Source organism: Sceloporus undulatus, chromosome 1 (assembly GCF_019175285.1).
Source record: "Sceloporus undulatus isolate JIND9_A2432 ecotype Alabama chromosome 1, SceUnd_v1.1, whole genome shotgun sequence".
Taxonomy (NCBI): Eukaryota; Metazoa; Chordata; class Lepidosauria; order Squamata; family Phrynosomatidae; genus Sceloporus; species Sceloporus undulatus.
This window is the reverse complement of record NC_056522.1, coordinates 254752863-254765941: the sequence shown is the minus strand read 5'-3', so window position 1 is coordinate 254765941 and position 13079 is coordinate 254752863. Positions and strand designations below refer to the sequence as shown.

The window sequence follows — 13079 nt, the reverse complement described above, 5'->3', positions numbered from 1 at the left end:
TGTGAACTGAACATAAGAAGGCTTGTATATAACAGGACAGCAGAAGCACATTAATTCTCCTGTCTGAATAATCCATCTTGTAAACAGTTTTTTCAGGTTTTCAAAAACCAGAAAAACCTGTTTAACCAACTATGACAGCAGGACAAAAAAAGTGTGTGCATCACAAGGTAAGACAGCTATTGCTGTGCCATCTGCAAATATTGCCTTTTTCTAGTCTTGCTGAAATGTCTGACCCCATATTTACTGTATGTGCTGTGACCGGGTTGCTATAAGTCAGAAATGACTTGAAGGCACACAACAACAACAAAGAGATTGTCACTGTTTGAAAATTCACAAAGGAGGAAAGCAGACAGATGCAATTTTACAAGAAGATGAACAAGCCTACTTGAATTATAGGGAGTTAGCAAGAGGCTGCCTCATCACCCTTTTTAAGAACAATCTGCAAGTGAAGAGTATGATTTGATTGCATTTAGTGGGTATCACAGAGTGAGACTTTTGGAAAGAAATAGGGTCCCCCTAACTTTCTAGAAGGTTGTAGGAAAAGAGAACGGCCACATTCTAGATGGATAGACTCAGACAAGGAAGCCACTGTCCTGAGTCTGCAAGACATGAGCAGAACTGTTGATAATAGGGTGACATTCATAGGGCACCATAAACTGAAGTTGACTTGGCTTGGTGATTAAGATGCCATTTCTGATTATCATAAGGTCGGTTGGCAGTTTGAGAGCCAAGTGCTGCATGATGGGCTGAGCTTCCATCACTCATCCCAGCGTCTGCCAATGTAGCAGTTCAAAAGCATGTAAAAGTGCAAGTAGATAAATAAGTACCACTTCGGTGGAAAGATAACAGCAATCTGTGCTGTCATGCTAGCCTCATGACCACTACAGTCTGACAATGCTGACTCTTCAGCTTAGACATTCATGCTAAGAGGCAATGGTGTCCTGCACCAGGATATCACTCAGTGTGGAGGGCAGAGCTTCAAGTGCAGGGGTGGGGCTTTGGGGTGGGGGGAAGGGCTTTGGGGTGGAGTCAAAAGAGCCTGTTCCCAACTTCATGCCCCATGTGGCCTTACATCAGAGAAAAGTCATGCAGGACAGGGACTGTGTGGAGTGCTGGGCCCTCTCCCTCTGCAGGGAGGTGGAGGGCACTTACTGGGTGTCACCTCCTTCACTGGTGTCACCCGGTGTGGTCCACACCCCCTGCAACCCCCTAGTGACACTACTGCCAAAGGGAAACCTTTACTTTTACCTGTAGTTGGCAGTTAACATCAACAGTAACTTTCTGCCTATAATACAAGCAATGATTCATAGCATGTATCTCAGCAACAATGAGTGTTCAGTTTCATTCTCTTTCCCAGTGTGAATGACTGACATATATTCCAGGAAGTGGGATGCTGATTCATTCTTTAGCTGGAAAACAGAATTTGCACCCATTGTTCATACTGTACACAAGCGGCTGGGATCTCATACAAGCAGATCTGGTCACTGGGCACTGTATTGTTTACAGAAATAGATCACTTTGGAGTTTACTTATCTGAAATAATTAGCCAACAGTGTTATAACATGAGTAGTGAATGGAGTTCACTACTGCTCATGTGTCAACCCTTTTGGTTCATTATTTCAAATACATACACTCCAAAGTGAGTGGAGTTATGAGCCTAAATACTCTAAGGCACCAGATCTGATATTGGAAGCTAGGCAGGATGAGCTCTGGTTAGTGCTTGGATGGGAGATTTCCAACAAATACCAAGTGCTGTAGGCTGCATTTCAGAGAAGGGAACTGGCAGAGCCATCTCTGAATATTCCTTGCCTAAGAAAACACTATGAAATTCATAGTATCACCATACATTGACAGATGACTTGAAGACATGCACATACACAGTGATTGTTATACCTAGATTGTTGGGGCAGTTTTAAACCACTTAGACACTGTTAGTTCTGTATGAAGCGGGATATAAATGAAGCTGTTTGTTTTTGTTTTGAGTAGGGTTATGCTGACTATCATCATCCAGTTATAATACACATCTGCCTATCCCATTATTTGTAGCCTTACTACGGGGACATGTACACACACATGCACACCAAAGGCTTTCACATGTTGAGAACTCTGATCACCCAGAATTTTAGAATCCATGAATGCCTTCACACATACAGTGATAAACTGTCCTGTTCTGTCCAGGGATTTCCATCAGTGCTTGGATGAGGTAGGCACTAGTGATGTAGATGAAGTGGTGCTGCAGTAGTAGGAAAAGAAATGATGAAAGTTCAGTACCATGGACAGTGCTGCATGTACTGGCCTAGGTTTAAAAAATATTCAGCACCATGGCTCACAATCCAGCCACTGAAAGAAGATGCAAATTACCCCAGTACTGGCCTGGAGCAATTGCCAGACTTTATAGATTGGGCCAAGAGAGGTCTCCTGGGAACAAACCCAACACTACAAAATCTCTCAGCTACTACATCTCATTTTTGATTAGTAAACTATTTAATATAGTTTAAATCTCTTGCTTTTTATTATATTAAACTGATTTTTTAAAGCCAGTCTAAGATCTTCAGATACAAGGCAGGTTGTAAATATTTTCATAAATAAAATTAAAATAAAGTATTAACATCTTTTCTTATAGCCACTGACTTGGTTCTTCAGCAGGACAAGAGTCTGAGGAATGATTGGTCAATACCATCTAGAATCTTCATGTTCATTGGTTTAGTCAGAGACCCAAATCTTTGAATCAGAAAGCAGGGAAACATCACTTGGATTTAGTGGATTATTTCAATTTGTGCAAGCTGAGGATGAGGACAGGATCCTTGGAGAAGTGAGAGCTACTATTTGTCCTTCCTGGCATATTAAATCAGTCAGAGAGTGAATGACCCAGTGGGTAACCCAGGTGGTGGATGTCTCCCTGCAGCAAAGCAGGGTTCCATTCTTCCTGAAGGAAGCTGTTTTTAGGCCTTTCCTTAAAAAAAAAAAACACCTCAAAAAACACAACCACCTTGAATCCCACCTTATTAGACAACTATTAATCTCTCTCCAATATCCCTATTTTGGGTAAGGTTCTGGAGAATGTTGTCCCAACTCCAGGGGTTTCTGGATGAAACAGATTATTTGTATCCATTTCAACCTGGCTTCAGGCCTCACTGTGGGACAGAGGCAGCTTTGGTCATCTTGGTGGATCACCTACAGAGGGAGCTGGCCAAGGGGCCTGTGTCCCTGTTGGTCCTACTGGCTTCCAATAGCATTGGCCATGATATCTTTCTGGGCTAGCTCTCCAGGATGAATCTTGTGGGCACTTTTTCAGAGTGGCTCCATTCCTTCCTGGAAGGATGAACCCAGAAGGTGATACTAAGTGACTTCTGCTCAGCACCCTGGCCATTGGTTTGTGGTGTCCCTCAGGGCTCTGTTTTGTCTCCCATGCTGTTTAACATATACACGAAACTGTTGGGAGAGGTTGTCTGGAGATCTGAGATTCAGTCACCAATATGCAGAACATACTGAAACTCTCTCTCTCCTTTCCATCTAACTCCAAAGAAGCTGTCTTGCTGCTAAGTCAGTAACTGTTGTCAGGAATGGACTGGATGGAGGCAAACAAATTGAAGTTTCATCCATATAAGACAGAGGTGTTCCCGGTCAGTCAGGAGGAAACAGGGATTCAGCCTATGCTGCACGAGATTACACTCTCCCTCAGATCTCAGGTTTACAGCTTGGTTGCACTTTTGGATTCATCTTTGAATCTGGATGCCCATGTTTCAGTGGTGGCCAGGACTGTATTTGCCCAGTTAAAACTAGTGCATCAGCTGCTCCCATTTCTGGCCACAGTAACACATGCCATAATTAAATACCAACTGGATTACTGCAGTGCACTCTATGTGGGACAGCCTTTCAAAACTGTTCAGAAACTTCAGCAGGTTCAAAATGCTGTTACTAGACTGCTGACTGGGACTAACTATAAGGAGTATATTAATTCCCTTGCTGAAACAGCTTAACTGGTTACTGGCCTGTTTTCAGGCACAATTCAAAGTGCTGGTCATGGCCTATAAAGTCCTATGCTGCTTATGACCAGACTATTTGAAAGCCCATATCTCCCATACATGCCTGCTTTTACAATCTTCAGAGAAGGACTTTTTTCCATCCTACCCCCATCTGAGGCTTGGTTGCTGCACACAGGAGAGGGCCTTCTTGGTGGCTGCTCCTAGGCTTTTGAAATCCATTCTGAGGGAGGTTCTATCTGCCCCCTCTCTGTTATCTTTTCCCCAGCAGGCAAAGAACATCTTATTTAAACAAGACTTGGCAGATCAGGGTTGAATGATGTGTAATATGCACTGTGAATTTTAGGTGTTTTAACTGTTTTCCATTTTAATGTTTTAAAAATAGTGTTTTAATTGAATGCACTATCTAATGCTTTTCTAATTTTTGTTCTTCATATGTTTTTAACTGCTCTGTTTTAATTGATGCTGTAAGCTGCTTTAATGCCATTTGGGAGAAATGGGATATAAACAAACAAACAAACAGGACCAAAGGTGGAAGTACCTGAGAAGGATCATTGACTAATTCTGATTCCTTCTTAGAGCTTCTGCTGCTGAAAAATGCAGTCTCTGACCCAGACTTTCATGACCGACATACAAAGGTCATGAACAAACCAACTTGCCTGATACTGGAGGACTAGTCAGCTTTGATCTCCATTTACTTGTTGATTCACTCCATTTCAGTTATTTCTGAACACAGCTTTTTTTTTTCTCTTCTAAGAGGGGGAAAATCTGTCTCACACAGTCTGAAATGCTTTATAAACTGTCAGAAGCAGTTTAATCAGAGCCCAATGTGGGACAGGAAAAGCGTGTGAGAAAATATGTGTGCATGTGTGTTAGTCTTTCTTTTTCTCAGTTTTTCTCCCCCCCCCACCCCCAGTTTTGAAAGAACCCACAGGATCCCTGCTGACACCCCTAATTTTATCTCCCCCAATACAAAATGTGCCCCAGAGACCTCAGTGGGGTGCAAATTGCCTGTGAACATAATTTCATCTCTATGCCTATTTTAAACTAAAAAAGGCTTTTGTAAAAAAAGAAAAGAAAAAAAGAAAGAAAATGGAAATGGTCAAGCTGTCTGATCCTTATCTGATTGCTGTTGATGCAAATAAACTACTACAGGTTAGTAGTCAGTAATAATAGTGCCAATGCCAATAATTTACTTGTTTGTGGCTTTCTTTAAGAAAAAAAAGGCACTTCTAATTCCTGTCAATTTAGAGAAATGCCAAAGAATATACGAGGAGGATCTGATGAACTATCAAGAGGTGGTAAAACGAAAATCTTTATTATTCTGCACAAACTTTTGAAGAATTTCTCAGTGAAGTTGCCTAGTGCTTACTGCACATCGGGATCTAATCTTTCTTTGTGCTCATTCTCTTCTTTCTAACATTCTCTTTCTCTTTTGAACTTATTGTTTATTTGGAAACTTGTTTTCTGGAAGAAGAATGGAAGTTGAGAAATAAAAGGAAAGGGTTATTCTGACCTTTCAGATTCAAAGAGGCCATACACAGAGAACAAAAATAGTCTTTCTTTTCTTTGTACTGGGCTGGATTCAGACCCTCTCCCACAACAGGAACATCCCTGAACAAAGAATGCACTTGTTAGTAGAAAGCAGGACAGAAGAATTACCCCTTCTTCTCCAACCTTCATTGTCCCCTGTTTATAGTGTATATAGGGTCCTCTCACCCTTCTGGGGCAGATGTTATTTGGGAGGATGCAAGGAACTTCAGAGCAAAGGGGCTACTGATTAAGATAGCACCCTACTCCTGCCCACCATGGCCAGTGGGAAAATAGCACTGTATCAAAAAACTCCTACTGGAGAGTCCCCTGTCCATGGGGACTTTTTCTGGGGTCAACTCCTAATCCCCCCACCCAAAAAATAATTTCTTGTTGTTTGTTGTTATTTGCTGCCAAGTCAGCTTTGACCTGTGATAATCCTACGAATGAGAAACCACAAAGAAACCTCTTGCTATCATCTGCTCTGCTCAATCCTTGCAATCTCAAGGCCATGGCTTCCTTGCTTGAATCAATCCATTATTAATGTAGTCTCTCTCTTTTCATACTGCTGTCTATTTTAACAAGCATTATCGTCTTTTCCTTATTTAGGAACAACATTATCATTGAATTAATGATTACAAAAATATGGATGGTCTGTTAAATCCAAATGGGATAAGATTTAGGAGATTATCCCACGGGCGTAAATGACAGGAGAGAAGCGAGATGCTCCTGTCACTATTGTGTGATTGGAGGACGATTATCACATGAAGTTCTGTGACATTGCACTCATCTCATCCTTTTCCCATCAGTGAAATGGAATGGTCCCATCACTTTTGTATTAACGGAAACTTCCATTAAAACAAAAGTGACTGCACCATTCCATTTCACTGATGAGAGAAGGACAGGATGAGCACGATGTCGCAGAATACATGTGATAATCGTCTTCCAGCATTCCGCTTCTCTAACATCACTTTTAAGTACCTTTTGCCTATGTGATAATCTCCTTAGAGAATGCCCTTTCTAATAGTCCTTTCTAATTGAAAGAAACATGAATCAAGGATACATGTGTAAATAAAACACAGGTAACCCATAATAATCATTGTCACCATCTTTACATCAGCCCTTCAGTTGAAATAAAGACCTGCAATCTACATGGGCAAAATTCCAAAAGAGAAGTTGAGTTACACTGCTTTATGCAGTGTACATACAGTACATTTGTAGTCCTGAGACATGTTAAGAGAAAGAACGTGATTATAGCACAAACTTTAATATACACAGTGAGCAATAAATATTTTGTAAGTTTGTGGATACTTTCAGAAACCATGTTGAGGTTTTCACAGTGTTCCATGACACTGCGGATGCTCTTGGAAAGGAAAATGAGGAATGAAGCAATAAGACAGGGTCCATGTGTCTTGAATGCACATTTATTTCAAAGACAACCAGAGTAAGTACATTTGTAGTATGCAGCTTGGACCAACTATGATATGGTTAAAAGTATCAGGGAGGAGAAGGTGGGGAAGACCATAAGAGACAGATATAGGAATCCTGATGTGTGTGTGTGTGTACAATGAATGGCAAGTTATAGGATTGTTGGGTTACAGAAGTTAGCTACATGCTAGAGAAACAAACCAGGCTGGTGAAGAATGACTAAAATGCAACTAAGAATTTATAAAAGATTAAAAGCAGATTGACATTGTAATGTATATTAAACCAAACCAAATTGACTATCCTGCTGAACTCAACCTGTTTGTGGATTCATACTTCTTTTATGATGTGTTTTTTGTTATAAGTAAAACATTATTGCATGTTTACAAGGTAACAGGAATTCTATACCCAAACGTCTCTTTAATAAAGACACCAAAACTTTAAAAACAAACAAACAAACAAAAAACACAAACCAATTACAAACAGGGAAGGAAGTGTTTGGAGAGTTAAGGCATGAGATCCAAATGGATTAGGCGATAGAGAAATCTCTGATGAAGATCTTATTTGTTTTCAAGGCTGTGGAGTTAGAAAGAAGCTATTCTTTGATGGGTTTGCTGTGAACTGGAAGATAATCCTTCATACTGGGATATTGGATCCACATGTACTATTTCTTACTATTAATCAATTACTAGAATATCATACTATTGAACAGAAATAGTTTTGTTTAGAAATTCTCAAGGAAAAGGCTGAGGTGAGGAAACACTGGTCCTGCCAAGTCTTTGAGTCTCCTTTTCAGCATCATATGTTAGAGAACTATCTGCCACAAAAAGTCCAGGTTCATTTGTAGCTTCTGAGATGGTTTGTGTGTGTGTGCCTTCAAATCACCTGTCAACTTATGGTGACCTCAGGAATTTCATAATGTTTGCTTAGGCAGATTTGGTTTTGCTATTGCCTTCCTCTGGAATATAGCCTACAGCACCTGTCATTTGTTGGCAGTCTTCCATTCAAGTACTAATAAGGGCTGACCTGCTTAGTTCCCAAGATCAGATGGGATCTGATGGCTTTAAGCTATTTAATCTGAGACAGTACAAGAAAAGAATGTAGTGAAGGAGAAGAGGAAGAGGAAAAGCCATCAAGGTGAAAAGGAATTAATAAAGTCACTTGATGTACTGAGAATTCTATCCTAAAAGATTTCATTTTGGGGGAGGAAAAAGGGGGATTAACTAAACCTAAAGCAGAAAATGGGGATAGATGGTAGTGTAAGACTATGAGTCCTTCTACCATGTGAGTTAGGTGCAAAATGTGCAGAGTGTGAAAACAAGAGGCATGTGCATATTTTGGTTTCAGAGTTTAGCTCTTAACACATGCTAATGTGTAGCTAAATCCAGCTCATGGATTTAAATCATTTTATCACTCCCAACTAGGTTAGACCCATTGAATCAATGGAACATATGTAAGTGTTGATATACCAAGTTCACATTGATTTATTGGGTTTACTCTATTTGGAATAAACAGCTGGATTTTTGTCACTTTTTTTTTTAATCACAGTAAATTTCCCAGGACTTCCTGTAAAGTATTCAGTACCTCCTCAAAGACAATTCAATGGGCAGTTCATGAAAGTTGATTGGATTAGAACTAAGTGGAGAGAAAGGATGCATATGCAGTCTTCCAAAGTCCCCATGCCTGGGGAAAAGAGGGTGGAAACCACCCCCATTGCCCATACCAATAGAGAAGAGTGAGCATTACAGAGTAGGCTTCCCAGATGATGTGAGAGCTGGTGAGACTTTTGGAGTGAAGGGGCTACCAAGTAAAATAATTCCTGGGTTATAATACACATGACCTAGCATCTATGTGTCATATATTTTACAAGCTAAGAGCAAAATATAACATATAGATAGATAGATAGATAGATAGATAGATAGATAGATAGATAGATAGATAGATAGATAAACAATCATCTGAAGTATGCAGGATTGAAATGCTTCAATAAGCATTTCAATACATTTTATTATTAGAAAAGCAGAAAAAGAATTTGGGCTAACCTATACAGCAGAAATAAAGTAGTTTGACACTATTTTAACTGCTATGGCTCAATGCTATGGAATTCAGGGATTTGTAGTTTTGTAGTGTCTTTGTCAGAGAGCTCCAGTTCTACTACAAACTACCATGGCAGTTAAAGTGGTGTCAGTGCATGATTTCTGCAATGGAAATTAGACCTTACTGGCAACAACCTGCTTGTAAATAGCTATCTAAGACAAGTCTTGCTTTGCCACATTTCCTTTTATTATCTTAATATAATAATAAAAAACCCACACATACAGGATATATAAACATAACCTGACATAGGCATAACATATAATCATGATATCATACTAACCCACCCTACACCTTTGCATAACTTCCAACATAAGATACCCTAAAACATAACATATGATATAACAAACAATATTTAACATATTACTTGCTACCTAGCAGATTTTGTCATCTCCCCGTTTATTTTGCTTATCTTAGTTTGTAAAATTGAACTGTATATCCTATTTTTGATCTCGTTATGCCTGCATTACTCTCTTATATAAAAGTTATCCACTCTACTGTACATTCTTTTCCATTCTATATACTTGTAAATTCTTTTCTTTCTTACATTTCATACATTTCATGCCAAGACAAGGTTGTTCTTTGATCCAGCCATTCTCTTCAATATGTGGTAGGGAATTTATATGTTTGGAAAACATGGTCTACATAAGAAACACTTTGTGGGATCTCACTGCATCAGAACAATAGAGGGCATCAACTGCCTTTACGTTTATACACATGGAAAATACCTCTATCTCTGAAATCAGCTAATGATAGGTTGCAGTCTTGCTCTGATGTTATCTGCAGCTGACCTTATGATTCAATACAGATGACCATGAAATTGCAAAATAAATTGCACACAAGTAGTCATACAGGATATCTGTGGTTGAATTCTTTTACTCTCTAGCTGTTGGATTCCTGAGGATAATTAAGAAGTGAAAAGAAATAATGCAGAAAAACTACATTCTAATTACAAATCTCCCTCTCTCTCTTACACAAACACACACAGATTCACAAGCAAGGGCTGGGACAAAAGCTGCATCTCAGGTGAGCACAGTTTTCAGCTTCTTTTTGATGAACTTTCTGAAAGCTTCTTTTACATCCTTGTTCCTCAGGCTGTAGATCAGGGGGTTGAGCATGGGAATTACCACCGTGTAGAAGACAGAGGCCCATTTGTCTTGATCCAGAGAATAAACAGAAGAGGGTCGTAGGTACATGAAAATTGCTGTCCCATAGAACAAAGTGACCCCAGTGAAATGGGACCCACATGTAGAGAAGGCTTTGAGTCTCCCTGAGGCAGAGTTCATTCTGAGAACAGCTGTTAAGATGAAGATGTAAGACACAAGGATGACAGAAAGAGAGCTCATCCCAACAAAGCCAGCAAATGCAAAAAGCAGAAACTCATTGACATGGGTATCAGAGCAAGAAATTGCCAAGAGTGGTGGAAGATCACAGAAAAAATGATTGATGATGTTTGAGCTGCAAAAGCACAGGCTGAAGGTAGCTGCTGTGTGTATGATGGCATTAGCTGTGCCAGCAATATATGATCCGAATAAGAGCCGGATGCAGAGAGACCTGGACATAGCAGTGGAATAGCATAGTGGTTTGCAAATGGCCACATAACGGTCATAGGCCATCACTGCCAAAATATAACACTCCACGTCTACAAAGGCAGCAAAGAAGTAGAACTGAGTAGTGCAACCAGGGAAAGAGATGGTTCTGCTCTCAGATAACAGGTCAGACAACATTCTGGGAGCAATAGCAGATGAGTAGCAGATATCACAGAGAGACAAGTGCCACAGGAATAAGTACATTGGGTTGTGAAGTTGGGCATTGAATGAGATCAGAATGATCATGCCCAAGTTACCCACAATATTGATGAGATAGACAATCAGGAACACTACAAAGAAAATGATTTGCAATTGTGGATTGTCTGTGATGCCTAGGAGGATGAATTCATCGACAATAGTACTGTTTCCCTTAAACATTTTCAGGAAGGCTAAGATATGCTGAAGAGATGTAGGAGGCAACTACTGGGATTCCTGGAACTGGGAGGCAGGGTTGTTTTCAGCAAAATAACATAACTTCCCTCTTCTTTACATTATTTGTGATGCATAGATATGTAGATCAATGAAATATTTGCTAGGGTCTCAATTACGCTAGAAGACTGCTGATGACAGAAGTTCCCCTTACCCAGGTTCTTTCCAAAGATTTTTCAAGATCCAGAACAGCTGAGTGAGTTTTCTTTTTCTCTTCCCCTTGTTTTTTTTCCTATAGCTTGCAAGTAGACAATACAAGGTTTTATCCACTGGACAAGCAAGCATTCTGCTGACGCCAGCGAACTTCTGAGTATGTTTAGATTCTCAGTAGCATAAATACTATTTATTAGGCACTGCTTATTAATGATATCGTTATTATGAAGAAGGAGATACAGAGGGCAAGAGCTTTGGCCCCCAAGGGATTCTGCTCTCTGATTCCCTTATCAGAAGACACAAGTTCTGCATATAGGTTTGGTTTTTTTGGATGATATAATTATCCTATTAAATTTTCATTCCAGGTCACCTTGGCATTGCTTTTTCCCCTTAATTAAGGAGTCCTTCATCATTCCTGTGTAGGAAAACAGATAGCATTGTCTTATCCCCCCCCCCCCCACACATTTTCTATGACATTTAACAATCATAGCAGGAAAAGCTAGTATTCTGTCAAAGAATGATTAATAGAAGGAGAAACATATAAAATAGGTTAGTGCTACACTTTTCCCCATGTAAAATGGTCCCACATCCTAATCTCCAGTGAAAGAATCTCAGGAGGTAGAGATAGGAAATGCTGCAAGTCATGCTGGCTGGGGAAGTGTAGTCCAATGTATCTGGAGGCAACCAAGTGAGGAGAATCAGGGATAGAGGGATGGATGGCCTGTGTCCTGGCCCATGTCAGAAAGCAGTCGGCAACTGAACACAAGAGTCCGGAATATTGTCAGTGAAAGAATATTTCTGTGCAGACAATGGCAATAAATAGGTCTGGTAGATATGTGAGAAATGGAACTGAAAACACATGCACTCATACACAGATAAGAACACTTTTAAAAAATCTAATGGTCTTTTCAGTTGAGTACTAAGGCACTGGATTTGCTTTATTGTAATGAACTAAAATAGAGGTGAGCAAAGTGTCTTCCATTGGCTGCACATAGCTGCCAACTCTCCTTTTTGCAGCCTTCAATCCTTTCTGGTTCCCTTAAAATCCTGCACTTGTGGATTATATTTTTTTAAATAATAGCTACAAACATTTCAAATATAATGCAGCAATTTCTCTTGGTCAATCTCACTGTGTCCCTGCAATCACTGAGTAACATTTGGTCAAAAATACAGGTAGAGAAAAGTGTAAGTGATTTACTTTCACTTCTGGGTCATGTTTTGCTTTTTGTTTTTGCCATTGTTGACTGTGTTGGGCTGAGTGTGGAGGGCTATATGGCATATAAGGTGGGTTGGAGGTGTGTAAAATGTAGTTGTGAAGATGTAACTAGGCAAGACATGTATATTTCCCCATGGAGCATCTATGCCATTGTTTAGCATGTTTATCCAGTTCCATGAAGCAAGGATAAATTGTATCAGTTTCTCATTGAGGAGAAATTTAGGGCTTGTCTACATGCATAAAATACTCCTTATTCAAATCGAATAGACTGTGATCTTGCCACATGTGATTCAGAGGAATTTGGATTGGGGGGGGGCAGGGGGAACACTCCATAAACTCTGCTGAAAAAGGATTCCTAATGCCACTTCAGTAAATTGCTTGTATTAGTTAGTCCCAGATAACAGTTGGTGGATTTCTACTGATGCAAAGATGGTACTGAAGTATGCTTCCCAGCAGTTTGGGGAGATAAAATAATCCACATAGGCATTTGAGACCACTTGCCAAAAGGTTGCAGAGTCTTTCATTCTTGATGCATTTATTAAGATTTGCCATGTAGATCTTGTAACTTGAATTTTTAAAATTTTAATTAGTTTTTTGTATCCCTTTTTTAATGTGAACTGTTTAGGAGGTAATGTTTGCAGATTCTGCTTTCTATATTGC

At 39.8% G+C, this 13079-nt stretch overlaps 1 protein-coding gene across 1 annotated transcript; it reads right to left on the bottom strand.

The window, feature by feature from the left end:
- Nucleotides 1-10054: 10054 nt before the first annotated feature.
- Nucleotides 10055-10999, bottom strand: LOC121919240 (olfactory receptor 5AR1-like). Its single transcript, XM_042445632.1, has one exon. It carries the CDS (start codon nt 10997-10999, stop codon nt 10055-10057), a length of 945 nt encoding a protein of 314 aa, XP_042301566.1.
- Nucleotides 11000-13079: the final 2080 nt, after the last annotated feature.